At 35.2% G+C, this 15737-nt stretch overlaps 1 protein-coding gene across 4 annotated transcripts in view; it reads right to left on the bottom strand.

Moving 5' to 3' along the window:
* Nucleotides 1-15737, bottom strand: part of LOC150094875 (acyl carrier protein, mitochondrial-like) — a 109521-nt gene that overhangs the window by 86502 nt on the left and 7282 nt on the right. For all 4 annotated transcript variants that reach the window (XR_016550112.1, XR_016550114.1, XR_016550113.1 and 1 more), the window contains exon 2: nucleotides 11225-11353. Coding sequence is in view for 1 of the 4 variants with exons in the window: in XM_090410919.1 (XP_090267045.1) it covers nucleotides 11225-11353 (129 nt within the window). In the remaining 3 variants the exon portion in view is untranslated. The remainder of the gene's footprint in view (nucleotides 1-11224; nucleotides 11354-15737) is intronic.

Here is a 15737-nt window from a genome sequence, read left to right as displayed (position 1 = left end):
GTCATCAATGAGAACAATGATTCATAAGAATACTTATAGATGCAAGAGTATTTAAACATACAAAGGTTTCAGGAATAGTATTCCAAATCCTTAATACCTCGTTTTCTGCACTTCTCTCTGTTATTCCTATCTCTAATTGCTCCTTTTCAATATTTTCCAAGTCAACTCTGAAGGAAAACAAATTCCTGCCTCCAAACTGAGATACTTTGAAAATCAATAAACTTCATTTCAAAATCACCAATATTTATCCACAACACCTGCAAGTTTAATTCATCCAGTTTTATAGTGTCTGGAAACTTAATGCAATTTGCAGTCACTTCTAATTCTCTGAACCTTAACAAATCTTAGAGAACTGCTGACAACAGTTGACACAATGACGTTTAAAAATAGCTTTTGAAGACATTGGTCTAGATTGGTCACTGATGTATTTCTTTAGGTTTGGAAAATATCTAAATCTCTCACTGTCTACAACCCTCTTATAAAACTGCTAGTTTAATTTCAAATGCCTTTATGTCATCTAACATAACATCAAGAGTATTACCAGAGCCTTGTAGTTTAAAGTTCAAGTCATTTAAATGTTCAAAAATCTGCAAAAAAAAAAAAAAAAAAAAAAAAAAAAAAAAAAAAAAAAAAAAAACATCAGTTTACAAACCTACATGATGTCATACATTACTTTATAAGAAATTTGTTGATTAGTCAAAAAGAGATTCATCTCATCCAGACATTCAACAAATCATTTCAGAACAAGACCCCAACTAAGCCAATGAATATTGTTGTACATTATTAGTCCTTTGTACACCGAATCTACCTCATTCATTAGATTCTGAAATTGTCTTTTATTCAAAGCACATGCAGAAATGTAATTAACAACCTTGGTTACTGTTTGCATCACTTCTTGAAGTTCCTTTAGGCTAGTTTTTGCACATAGTCTCCTCATGTATGATGCAATGAAAACTTATCAATGGATGACTTACGTGTTTTGCAAACAGATTTACAAATCCTGCTTCCTTACCAATCATGCTGGATGCATCATCTGTTGTGATGGATACCACTTTTGAAATCTCAATTTGCCAAACAGATAATTCATTCATAACTGCTTTACATATTTCAACCTCAGTGGTACACTTAGGTAGTGTTACAAGGCATCTCTTTGCATACTTCGTCAACCCTACAAAATCAAGCAAAGATTTCTAGCATAGCTGATGATGTAATGTTTGTATTCTCATCAACACAAATAGAAAAGTACTTACATGAAGCCAAATCTTTTGTTAATTGTTCTGCTGTATTCCTTTCCAACTTAATTATCCTATCCTTAACTGTTTTTCTACTCATAGACAAATCTTTAATGTGCAGAATAATTTTTACCTTTTCTGAAAGATTGTCAAAAAGCAGTACATTCTAGCTATGCTTCTTTAATATACTCCCCATCACTGAATGGTTTTCCATGTTGGGCAATAACTTTTGAAACCTTAAAACTAACCACAACTAAATTGGGACTAAGCCTACCAGAAATAAATTTCATTGAACTATCGAATGGTTTCTTTCTTTCTTTTTTTTTTTTTTGCCTTGCTCAGTCAACAAAAAATTAATTCTCTTTGTTCTTGCTTACTTTTATTCCTTAAGTTCTTATGAACAGTTTCAAAATGTGTCTCTACAGAAGAAGTCTTACAAACAACTGATTATGAACATAAAATGCATAATGCTTTATTATCTTTCTTAATTATACCAAAATTTTCACTCCAGTATTCTTTAAATTCTCTAATATCCTCTTCATTCTAATGTCTTTGTTTCTTTGCTGATGGTTTGACATTAAATTGATAATAAATACTTCCAATCCATATTTTAATAACTTATGATTTAATTAAATCCAAATCCACATATATACACACACTTTAGAAAACCGATAAATTCTTTACAAAACACAAAAAAATATATAAAATGATGGTAAAGGAGTCATGACATGTCTGGCAAATTATGCAACAACTGAATGGGACAAAACTTGTATGTTAGTATATTGTGGAGATAGATGGCTTGGAAATAGGATGCTTGTTTCATTTTCTTATTACTTTTTATTACTAAAACAATTGATAGTGTTTGTTTCTTTATTGCATTTTTATTTGGTATCGCTCTGCTTAATAAAATTGTATTCTATTAAGTTAAAGTATAAAACTTGGTGAAGATGATGGATATGTATTTATATATTTAATTATATTTTAAGGTAAGCCTTGGGTTATGTGCAGGAAAAAAGTCGGTGTGCCATGTCTGACACGCATACAAGGGTTGCCCACCCCTGTACTAGAGAGAGAGAGCGATTGATGAAAAGCAGGATACAGAAATGGGTTGATAACAGCAGTATTTACTTACTAACTTATGTACTATAACAAGGTGACAAATGTCTTGGACAAGGGTGATGAACATACAGTGATATACTTAGATTTTGCAAAAGCTTTTGATAGATGGCCATGTGACAAGCTGTTGAATAAATTGAAATGGATGGGATTAGATAACAGACTTCTGAGTTGGATCGGTGACTGGCTGTTAGATAGGTATCAGAAAGTTGTATATAGGGGTGCAGTATCCCGAAAGAGGAAGGTCACTAGTGGTGTGCTGCAGGGTCAGTTTTGGACCATTGTTGTTCAATTTGTATATTAATGATATTGGGATGGGTTTAACTGATATACAGCTGTTTGCAGAGGATGCAAAATTGGGGAGAGCAATGTGCAGAGTCAAGCAGAGGTTACAGCTTTGCAGGAGGACTTGAGTAGATTGCATGATAAGTGGTTTGCAGGTAATTGGAACTATCAGTTCAACGTTGCGAAGTGTAAGGTTTGAAATTTGGTAAGTAATGATAGGATGCAAAGTTTCCCCCATAAAGTGTACACTTGGTGGAGAAACTTTAAAGGAGGCAGAGGAGATGAGAGATCTTAGAGTGGTGGTGGAAAAGTACCTGAAATTCAGTGGCAACATTGCACAAGTTGTGAAGATGTCACATAGGATAATGGCTATGATGCAGAAGACCCTGACGTGCAGAAGTAAAGAGGTCACAATACCACTGTATAAGGCTTTGATCAGGTCTCATATGGATTATTGTGTACAGATTTGGTCATTGGGCTTCATGGTGAAGAGGATATGTTAGAAAAGGTCTAGAGAAGATTCACAAAAATGGTAAGTTTGGAATGTGAAGTACGAGGACAGATTGAGAGAACGTAAATTCGAAAACCTCGTGAATAGGAGGAGGAGGGGATCTGATTGAGACATATCATCTAATCAAGGGTTGTTACCAGGTTGACATGGAAGAGATTTTTCATAGAATGGGAGAAGGGGTAGAATAAGAGGTCATCCCTGGAAACTGTATAAGGAGGGTGTGAGCAGAAGGTTCTTTACATGGGTGGTGGAATGCATTGGCTGAGTGTGCTGTGAATGTAGACAACACACTGAATCATTTTAAGGTATGGTTGGATGAGCTTTGTGGGTAGTAGCAGTAGTAGTGTGTACCTTCCACAATGAGTCTCTAACTCAATGTAGGGCATATATTAATAATAATAATAGAGGAACTGAAAGAAATCACCACCTGATTTTGGTCAAGATAAAAACGAGTATCCCACTGAAAAGAAAAATATCTAAAGTTCTGAAAACAATTAAAGCAAAACAGCTCTCATATGTGAACTCTACACATAAATACAAATTATTTATAATTATTATTATGTGACACCTCCGGGGAGGCCAAAGACTCATCGAGAGAGAGAGAGGGCACCTACTCTACAACTCTGTCTCCACCACTCAATCCACCAACTACAGCGAACCATATTACCTACACCAGTGTTTCTCAAACTTCAGATATCTGCATACCCCTTCTTAAATTTTCATTATTACCAAGTACCCCCTAATTAATTCATTAAAATTAATAAATTAATTTCAAATATTAATTAAAAATTAAATATTTATTTTATTTGAATTTATATGTTCATATAAACAAAAAATATAATTTATTTTTAATAGAACAAAATTTAGAATAGGTTCCTCTTCATTTCCCATCCATGAAAATCCAGATTTCAAGTAATTCATACCATACTTATGAAGATTTTCATCCTCTTCCTAGTTGGTTCTCTAGATATGTCAGACAACACACTCTTATCAATTTCATTTGATCCAGATGCAATATCAACATTTTCTTGTTGCTTACAGCTACTTGTATTTGCTACATTGCTCTTCTGGGGGTTTAATAAATCCAATCTTTAACCAATGATCCATACGTAAGAATTTGAAAGCTAAAAAAAATACCGTATTTACTCGAATATAAAACTCTAACTTTTTTCCCAAAATTAAAGCTAAAAAATCGTGCTGCGAGATATGTGCAGGGATTTTTGGAAACTAAACATATTTCGGAAAATGGTGCGACTTACCAAGAAGCTTCTACTCGCTATCACTACTTTTGGCATCGAGAACAGTTTCTTTGTGTGTATTCAAAGTCATCTACCCAAATAGCATCATCTTCTTTCCCATTATTTCAAGCAAAAATTACCAGTAATTTACAAGACTTCAGATACGTAGAGCAGCGAAGAAGTGCATATGATTGGTGCGGTATTAACAAAAGATTGCGCGAACCAAATACAAATTAGCATTTCAACAGTTGAGTTGAAATGCTAATTCCCTTCAACCGAATTCCATAATATCTGAAACACATTCACTATATATTTTTTAGTTTTAACACGTTAACGAGGGGGTGGTGTCAAGCAAAACCATATGTTCCACCGGCAACATATAGTTTTGCTTGGTCTATACAGCAGTTTCTGTTGGAGGGGGATGTGATTCATTAATTAGTGCCATTTTATCCCGGTTGTCTCTAATTGCACTGTTTGTTGAAAAATATAATGACTCTTTTCATCATGCATAGCCGAAAATTGTCACGTACTCCCTAACGACCTTTCGTGTACCCCTGGGGGTACACGTACCACACTTTGAGAAACACTGATCTACTCCAACACCATCTACTCACCACCACTAGCATTTTCACAGACAACCATAAACATCCATGTAGAGATTTGAACCTGCAACCTTTTGGATGGAGAGCATATTGAAAATAAACATTAAAAGAAGAGGTAAAAATACTTTGGGAACATCTTAACACACTGGCATCCAAAAGCTAAGGACAAATTAATTTTTTTTTACCTGAATATGAAAAAAATTTCATAACTACAGCCAGATGTGGACATAAATTTATTGCTAGCATACTAATAAATTATGCATAAAAATGTGTTATAAATTTTGTATAAATTAAAGTGCAATATGTTTTAGCAAAAGTTACAAATTTTCTAAGGACTTGTTTGATCATGTATGCTTACTGAAAACTATGCAGAGACATTTCAGTATGAAATATGTCTAACCTGAACTGTGATGCAACTCTCATAACGTCGTACCATGCTTAGCACCAAGTGATTCATAAAAATTCCCCTCCAGGAAACAAACAAGGCCTTGTTTGTTTTCTAGAGGGGAATTTCGAGCAGCAATGAGTCAATGAGTTACAACATAGCAGACTTGTGATTACATATGATATGACGATGCTCTTTATAGACCATAGTTTCAATGTGTTGTGTTTGAATTTTCTGCTGCTCTGTACTGAAAATGATTTATATTACACAGAAAGAGACTGAAGAGCTAGAGCCTATTCATTGAATTATGCATGGCACTGATGATACTTCTAACCTAACAGTGGATATTATTGTTACTTTCCAACCTACAGGTCTGAATTCCATCCTACTGTGGCATGGATGTTTGTGAAGTCTTCAAGTGGCAAACGATTTTCATTGCCTGGTTTTTCTGCTTGTAAAAGATTGAAAGTGGCCTGAGAAAGTTCCACATTTGGTCTCTAGAGCAGAGCTCTCAGATTATCTAATATTTTGGGCATATAGAATACTAATGAAGCTTTATAACCTTTCGATGGTATGAACTGATAAAATAATAATAACATGGTTACTATACGAGGGTGCTCTGAAAAGTTCTCGGCCTAACAATGAAAAAACGAATTTATACTTTCAAAATTATTTTTATTTTTCAACATAATCTCCCTTAAGACTAATACATTTATTCCATTGATGCTCCAGCACCATTATCCTGTCCCTGTAGTTCTCAATAAGATCTGCAAACTACCCCTCTACAGCTGCAATTACCGCTTCATTCGATGAAAAACGTTGACCAGTGAGGAAGAGTGTTAGTTTTGGGAAGCGATAGAAGTCAGAGGGAGCCAAATCTGGGGAATAGGATGGATGTTCCAACAATTCATAGAGCAGATCCTTTAATTTTCCCATTGTCAAAACCCTTTTGTGGGCAGGTGCATTGTACTGATTCTGGAGCTGAACAACCGGCTTCTGTCCACTGTTTGGATTCTGGCGGGTAATGGTGAATCCGAGTCTCATCCACAGCAATAAATCGATGCACAAAATCAGTTTTATTCTCGTTAAAATGCTCCAAGCACTGTTCAGAGATTTTCATGCAAGTGTGTTTTTGATCTGCTGAGAGCAAGTGTGGCACCTGTCTTGTGCAATTCTTCATGATATATCCTACATGTTCTTTTGAAACACCTAGTCTCAGCAATTTCATGCACTTTGACTCGCCGGTCATCCAATACCATATTGTGCACTTGATCAATGATTTCTGATGTTGTTACACTTTTTTTGATGTCCTTCACGTGGATCATCTTCAAGGGTGGTACGGCCACGTTTAAACTTGGCAGCCCATTTCTTAATTGTTGAAAACAAAGGAGAAGAGTGCCCATAAACTCTCATGAACTTCGAATGAATTTCTTTTGGCGTTAAACCTTCTTTTACAAAGAATTTTATAACTGCAAGATACTCAATTTTATCCATTTCAAGGGATACAGACAACTTTTGCTTCAGACAGCTGTAAAAAAAAATTAACTATCTGATAGAATGACTTGTAATTTCACGTGGACGCTCATGATAGATGTACCTACTTAGAAAAAAAAAATCTTGCTGATAGTGTTGCTATCTATGGTCGAGGCTGAGAACTTTTCAGACCACCATCGTAAACTGCTGCCCAAACAATCCAGCAAACAAGACCAAAGAATGCTCAGAGGGCAGACCAGTCAGCAGGCAAATGCCATTTTCAGTATACAGACAGCTTAACTGTATACAGTACCATAATGCATATAGTGTTTTAATGCATGTACCATAATGCACGTAAGCTGCACAACATACTGGATGCATTTTCATTCTATTAGTAATACTTCCTTAAATCAAGATGTCATAACTTACTATATAAACTAAAAATCTAATCTTAGTAACTTTTCTTTGTTCTAATATCAGCTAGTGGTGATTCTCGTAGACAAGCTTATATGTTGGTTATGCATTATTAAAACACTTAAGGAATTGAACAACGTAGTTAAGGATATAAATTAAATTAAACTTTAATAAATATTTTCCGATATTTCGGCAACGTCACGTTGCCATCTTCTAAAGGAACTTACAAAAAAAAGTTACGTGCACGTAGGCACTACAACACAGAAACTGGGAATGAAGAGATGAAGCTATTGTTCTCCTAACAGTCCTGATGGTGCCCTCTAGCGGGCTAAGTAGGTGTTCTTGGCCGTTGGGCTGAAGGTCTAATGATGTAGGCCTCCCAAATTTGGGGCAGTCGCATACAACCAAATTTGTTGAGGTTTGGGGAATTTCTTAGGGCTGAGGCTGATTCCATAAAGAGTCTTTCAAATTTGTATTTGCTACGGTGTATCACTGTAGCTTTCTTCCACCGTATTCTGTGGCTTGTATCCAAAGCATGGTCCGCAAGCCCAGAATGACTGTATTTGTGAAAACGGATGTAGTCCTTGTGTTCCGAAATTCTGATATTCGCTGTCCTGCCTGTTTGGCCAAAGTAAGACAGTTTACAACTGCAAGGGACCTGGTAAACACCAGGTAGGTCTAGGGGAAGTGGTTGGTCTTTAGTGGAGCGGATAAGGGATGCCAATTTTCTGTAAGGTTTGTAACAGGAGGTCAGGTCATGTTTTTTTAAGATTTTGGTAATCTTTTCCGAGGTGCCTCGGATGTAGGGAATGGTGATGGATTTAGAGTAATCCTTGTTGTGGAGGGGGGGGAAGGGGATTTGTGGTTTGTAGGTTCTAATATTTTTTGGATTTTTTTTGGGGGGGGGGGGGGGGTATTGGCTGAGAAAGTGTTGAGGATGCGATTTAGTTCAGTGTTTAGGGCTAAGTTGTTTGAACAGATAAGTTTAGCCCTGTTGTATAGTGTTTTCACTACTCCATATTGTTGTGAGGGGGGTGGGTGGGATTGTTGGTGAATGTATCTGCCTGTATGGGTTGGTTTTCTGTAAACCGAGAAAACCAAGGTTCCATTAGGCTGGCGGGTGACTAGTGTGTCTAGGAAAGGGAGGCTGTTGTTTTCCTCTTTTTCTAGAGTGAATTTGATTCTGGGGTGTTGGTTGTTTAAGTGTGTTAAGAAGGAGAGAAGTGTTTCAGAGCCATGTGGCCAAATAGCGAACACATCATCAATGTAGCAAAGCCATATGGTTGGTTTTTGTGGGGCAGAGGCTAAGGCTTTTTCTTCAAAGGTCTCCATAAAGAAATTGGCCAAGGGTGGGGAGAGTGGTGAACCCATGGCTGTCCCCTCTATTTGTTTGTAGAATTTTCCCTGCCAAACGAAATAGCCTGAGTTCATTGTGAACTGAAATAAGGCTGAGATATTGGGAGAAAATTTAGCTTGGATTAGCTCTAAAGTTTCCTTGAGTGGGACATTTGTAAATAAAGAGGAGACATACAAAGCTGACCATTATGTCAGTATGTTGGAGTGTAAGGTTTTCTATGCTGGCTTTGAAATGGGCTGAGTTTTTTATGTGTGATGGTGTGTTGCCAGTATAGTGTGTGAGCTCTTTGGCCAAATGTTTAGCTAATTTGTATGTGGGGGAATCAATGCCGTCCACTATGGGACGTAATGGCACATTTTCTTTGTGTATTTTTAGGAGTCCATAAATACGGGGGGGGGGGGTATAGAGTTAAACGGCTTTAATCTGTTGGTAACTTCTACAGGCCAAGAAGTGACTCTCTTAAGGAGCCTGTGAAGTTTTCTAATTTGAGAGTTGGTGGGATTGTAATTGATAGGGAGGTAAGTGGCCCGATCTAATAGAAGAGCATTCAGCTTACCTGTGTAGTCCTTTTGGTTAAGTACTACAGTTGCATTGCCCTTATCCGCTTTGGTGATAACTAATTCTTTATTATTCTTCATTTCCTGTAGAGCTTTATATTCCTTGTTGGATATGTTGGTTTTTGGTGGTCTTGCTTTGGAAAGGACACAGGCTATATCCAGTCTTACACTGTTGGCGACTTGATGTGGAAGGTGACAGATTCCACGTTCGATCTGGATCATAATATCCTCACTAGGTATTTTATTGGGAGCAATGGCGAAGTTGTGTCCACGTGATCCCCTTCCCCCCTCCACAACAAGGATTACTCTAAATCCATCACCATTCCCTACATCCGAGGCACCTCCGAAAAGATTACCAAAATCTTAAAAAAACATGACCTGACCTCCTGTTACAAACCTTACAGAAAATTGGCATCCCTTATCCGCTCCACTAAAGACCAACCACTTCCCCTAGACCTACCTGGTGTTTACCAGGTCCCTTGCAGTTGTAAACTGTCTTACTTTGGCCAAACAGGCAGGACAGCGAATATCAGAATTTCGGAACACAAGGACTACATCCGTTTTCACAAATACAGTCATTCTGGGCTTGCGGACCATGCTTTGGATACAAGCCACAGAATACGGTGGAAGAAAGCTACAGTGATACACCGTAGCAAATACAAATTTGAAAGACTCTTTATGGAATCAGCCTCAGCCCTAAGAAATTCCCCAAACCTCAACAAATTTGGTTGTATGCGACTGCCCCAAATTTGGGAGGCCTACATCATTAGACCTTCAGCCCAACGGCCAAGAACACCTACTTAGCCCACTAGAGGGCACCATCAGGACTGTTAGGAGAACAATAGCTTCATCTCTTCATTCCCAGTTTCTGTGTTGTAGTGCCTACGTGCACGTAACTTCTTTGCTCTTAGTTTTTTTATAGACTCTTTTCAAGTAATTGAAAATCTTATCTATGATACTTTGCAAGAAAATTCTTTTCTATAACCACTCAATTTTCTTTTCTTTTTGCAGACTGCTTCAATAAGAACTCCAGCTGTGATTTGGTTTTTGACCATGCATTAGATAAAAGATCATTAACAGTAAGTGTGAATAAAATGCTCTAATTAAATAACACACCCATTCATTAATATCATACTTTGTGAAAAATTTTAAAACATTATGACTTTTGTGAGAATTAACATCAAGAAAACAGCAACCTCGAAACAAGTTGGTATGGTAAAGAAAATAAAAGCCTCTTTCACTTTTCTGAAGATTACATCTGTTGGTCTGTTACGTTCATTTGGCATTTTCTTAAATTTGCATCTTGCATATTCTTTATACCCTTGAAATAAAAATAACTTATATTTGTTTAGAAAGTTTTTTGTTTTTTAATGAATTTCATGCCTACCCATCATCCCATTAATGCATTATAGGCTTCCAATTCTTTCTTGGGTTGGAAGCCTATATTACATTAATATGGTGGGTAGGTGGACTAAGAGTTAGATCATAGAATCCTGTTCTTGAGACAACACATAGAACATGTGTTGCCTCATTTGCTGTCATCAATGCTAATTCTAAAGAAATAAGAAATGAATGAGGAAAAACTGAATAAAATGTCTAAAACTCCCAAAAGTAAATCCATTCTTTTGTTTCATATTTCTGACTCTATATATTTATATAAAAGTATCTAAGAGATCTCAATAATCAGAAGATATTACATTTTAGTTTATAATCCTATTATGATTAAGAAGAGTATAATATGAATGCAGCAAAAAATGAAGAAAAATTAAAACAACTTAATGTAATATTTTGGGAAGAGAAGTGAAGTAAATGCTGAAACCAAAGGCAAACTGCACATACTAATGTGCAGTTTGCTTTTGGTTTCTTTAGTTAATTTAATTAAAAAAGTCAACAATTTTCTTTGGATGACGCTGATTATCAGAAAATTTTATATAGATTGTTAGTGTATATTACAATAACCTTTCTGAAGACTACAATGCATTCCCAAGTCAGATGTAATAATCTCAGTAATTTTTGCTGATTGTACTTATAGTACTAAAGATTTAAATGCTTACCTTATTTGGATCAATCTTGTCATAAAGTTTTAATACAAGAAGAACTCTTTCTTCAATAAACTTCAAGGTCAGAGGAGCTTTGTCACTATACATTCGTTTTGTTATCACTGTTGGAATCTGCCATTTTTCCTAAAACAGAAATATGCATGTAACACTATTTGTATATTAAGTTTGATATAAGAAAAAATATACAGAAAGAAAACTGAATTTGTGAGCTATGATAAATTGATATCATTATCTTGTGAAGCAGAAAATCACATAAATAGTTTAACAGTAAAATAAAAAACTTCTGTGACTATCTTCTTTCAAAACAATTTGATTTCAGTCTGTTTTAGTTTTTGGATGGAAAGATTATTGCTAATAAAGTATTATTTCTTCACTTTTAAGTATACTAAGGATTTTAGGATTGCTAGACTGAACAAAAATAAATATCTTTAGAAACTGGGTCTCTAGCTAGTGGACAGAAGAAATAGGATGATGTTGAATGCAGAATGAAAATGGAAAACTTATATTGTTACATTTTCTGAAGCAGCTTTCATTTTTGGGATGTAAAACCATCACAAATTTAGCATGCTTGTAGTTATGAAAAATAATTATAATGTACAAAGCTAGAGGGCAATTTTAGTATTACAATCTGATTTTGTATTAACAGGAATCACAATAATACACATAAAAGAGCATGACCAGAAAAGGGATTCACCTCATCCAATCAAGTCTTCCAACTTAAAAACTAGAGACCATGGCTTTGACTGGATGCTTAGGTCAGAGAACAGCAACATGGAAAATGATAAAAGACTATCTTTAGCTAGCGATCTTAACAGATGTCCTCCAATATTACTCACTAACCACAAAGCAAGGAATATTGAGATGCAATAAATCATTACAAAGGTAAAGTGCTTAATTTTCAGGCTTTAATCTTACTCGAACCTTACCGCAAGTTGAATACAAAATTTCAAAGAAAAGATATCAATGCTTTTGAAATTAATGATGATAATAATACTTACTATAAAACTTTAATTCCTACTTTTTTATGTTACCTGCATTTAATAGAAGAGAAGGTAGCAGGAGATAGCGAAAGTGTCCTGGTTTTATGAATAGTAAAACAAACAGTAAGAAAATTCCAGGGCAATTTTGTCCTAGTAAAAGTGAACAGGTGTGTTGTTGTCATCTCATGACATAGATAAGAAACAGCACCCTCTAACTATAAATGGACGGTTTAGAATAATTAAAACTAAACTGGTACCATACTATCTTTAGTAATCATTACCCAAATTTATACAATGCTGCCTTGACTATGGTTGTTGCTTAGACATGAAATATGGCCTTATATGGTAGTGTAGTTATTAAAGAAAATGGCCTGCATGTGAAATAAAGTTATCTAACAGCATAACTAGGCATGCAATATTTATGGAACCTAAAGTTAAGAAGGAACCAAAAATTACATTAAATTTTATACAAAATCTGGAAAGGGAGATGTAAGGTGGGGAGAATGTGAAGGCTAATTTGCAAATAATAAATTTAGTTTAATCCTTTATCCAAGTGTAAACAAACAAAGTTTGCATCTGAAAATATCTTCAGGACCGGGGTAAGGTGGTACAACACCGGACAACTCGTAGCAAAGGTGGACCAAGCTAACATCACTCCTATCTCAGGATCTCTCATAATGCAAAACACATCTCCTTGCGGATATGTATAATATTATGCATTACGGGAAGGGCTACTACCCAAACTAGTTTCGACCTTTATTGAGGTCTCTTCAGTGGGAGCCAGGCCCAGAAGTGGAGATACCAGGCAGAAGCAATGGCGAGGTCATCTTTACCTATAGGAGTTGCCAAATGGTGTGCCACCTTTTTATTAAATTACTCTGGATTTAGAGAAAGATGTTGTAAGTTTATTTTTCACTTGGTTAGACTATAATAAATTTAGCTTAATCCTTTATCCAAGTGTGAGTAAACAAAGTTTGTGCCTGAAAATATCTTCAGGACTAGGGTAAGGTAGTACAACTGGGCAACTCGTAGCAAAGGTGGACCAAGCTAACATCACTCCTATCTCAGTATCTCCCATAATGCAAAACACATCTCCTTGAGGATATGTATAATGTTATGTATTAAGGGAAGGGCCACTACCCAGACTAGTTTCGACCTTAAACTAATTCGCAAAGGAGACATTTGCTCATGCCAAGCAGGTTTGAAAAGTTAGCATCTATGGATCGCTGAAAATCACCATTTATCAGTTAATATATTTTAAGTATGGTGTGATGTATAGCATGCATACAGTGATTTTCCGGCATGAAAAGTAGTAGCATCCTTTGACTATGATTAAAACTCAGGTAACAGATGAATTAACTGTAGCTTAGTTGGTACTATTATTACTAAATATTATCCAAATGGTCCGTAATATGGCTAAATTAGTTTTCAAGTGGCTCAGTACTATTTTGTCTCATCAAAATAATATGAACAACAATTACTAAGTGTTGAGTTAGTGTATGTGCTTAGATATCACACACTAACTCAGCATATTGCTTTTTACCAACTGAAAATCTGTGTCAATGGATGTTGCTTTCCATCGAAAAACAGATACATATGCAGCAAAGTCAATTTTACCCTCTGTATGCATCTGGATTTTGTTTCTTTTGGAATTAATGCCAAATGGTTGTGAAGCAAGTGTATTATGTATATAAAGTTTAGTTCTGTTATTTAAATTGAAGTCTCTGATAAAAACATTAATTTTTCAAAGTTAAAATGTTGAATAATGTTTTAAAACAAATTGTACTACAAACAAATGCTACCAAAATAATAATGTATATAGGTGGGACATTTCCCAGGCAAAGTGACTTTTTTACCTTATTATCTTCTATCGAACTATATTTAAACCAAACCTAGTTCAACAACAAACCAGACTAAAAGTATACAATACATTAGTCCTACCAGTCTTATTGTATGGAAGTGAAATCTGGACAATAAAACAAAAAGACAAACAAAGATTAATAACAGCAGAAATAAAGTTTATGAGAAAAACTACAAAGTATACTCTATTTGATCACAAAAGAAATAAAGAAATTATGAAAGAATTAAACCAAGAATCAGTAATAGAAAATATTAAAAAATATAAATGGATGGAACACGTTCAAAGAATGAAAACAGAAAGATTACCAAAACAAGCCTTAAAGTACAAGCCATTAGGAAAAAGAAAACCACGACGTCCTCTTAAACGATGACTTCTACAGCCAGAACAGGCTAAGCTAGGCCTAAATCCTTGATTGATATGCATGATGATGATGATTATCTTCTATCTTGAAGCATTTTCTCTACCCCCCAACAACTTATGCAATTCAACTTATACAAATTTCAGGTTCATAATATTTCATATGAATGATTACAAAAAGTAAAGCAGATGAGGTAAGACACATCCCTCCACAGTTTTTATTCAATAATTTTTAGTAAAGAATGATAAATTATCATTACCCATGAAATGCAATCACAAAATAACTGCTGCAATTTTATTTTGATGTAGCAAATCTTTCTTCCTTACTTGCTTTCTTCTTTTTTTTTTTTTTTTTTTAATTTATTATTTGTGGTAAACTCAAACATGATTTCTATAACATAACAAGCATAAGTGTATAATTAGAAAATATACACTTTTAACTGCTTTTATCAGTAACCTCTGTTTATAGGTTCGGTGTAGTGGTTGTAGGTATCCTCCCGCGACGAGTCTTCGGACTCCTTGGAGGTGTCACGAATAATAATAATATTTGACTATTGGAAAAATATTCATGTTTCCATAAATTAACCATTCTTTAGAGGCTATCTGTATTATAAAAGAAACTGTTCAGTCTATTATTTTTTATTAAAAAAATAAATAAAATATAAATTATGAAGTAAATATGCAACATCATGTTATGTTAGGCAGCCATTAATGTGATTACCTTTGTTTTCACAAAGATTAGTGATTACAAAAAAAATTAAATAAATAAAAATAAAAAATAATAAAAATGCCAAATATGGGTATGTAAAAATTATAAAGCATTTTAAGTAGCTAGGTATGGGTGAGAGGAGAAGAGAAGTACACTTGTAGACTTGAATCTTGTGAGAAACAATGTTCTTTAAGCATTTGGAGGAATGATTAGATTTACCTCTTTCAATTTATAGCATACTTAACAGCAATCTTCTATAATAATCTATCCAGAGAGATTATAAGCAGAAGGAATGCTATTCTAGCAAGATCACGGGTTAGCCTAAAATCTGAGCAAGACCAATTCCTCCTTTATGATAATCCTCTGAAACTGTACCTCGAAATTCACAAATTACTTCAACCTTGGCACCTCTTCTGGGTCTGGCTCCCACTGATGACATTGGATTTGTTTACTTCCTGGGGAGTAGAGAGGTTCTACTCAGTAGCGAGTTTTTTTGCTTGTCACTGGGTGAAACTGCCCCCGAGTTTTCTGTTCTGGAGTGATTCAGGTCAGGAGTAATTAGTTTGGTAGTGATCCTTTAGGGTAACTCAGTGAGATTTA

The sequence above is a fragment of the Typopeltis vanoorti genome, chromosome 21 (genome assembly GCF_054136105.1).
Source record: "Typopeltis vanoorti isolate ZY-2024b chromosome 21, IOZ_Tvanoo_1.0, whole genome shotgun sequence".
Taxonomy (NCBI): Eukaryota; Metazoa; Arthropoda; class Arachnida; order Uropygi; family Thelyphonidae; genus Typopeltis; species Typopeltis vanoorti.
Note: the sequence above shows the minus strand (reverse complement) of the source record. Positions and strands in the feature narration are given on the sequence as shown.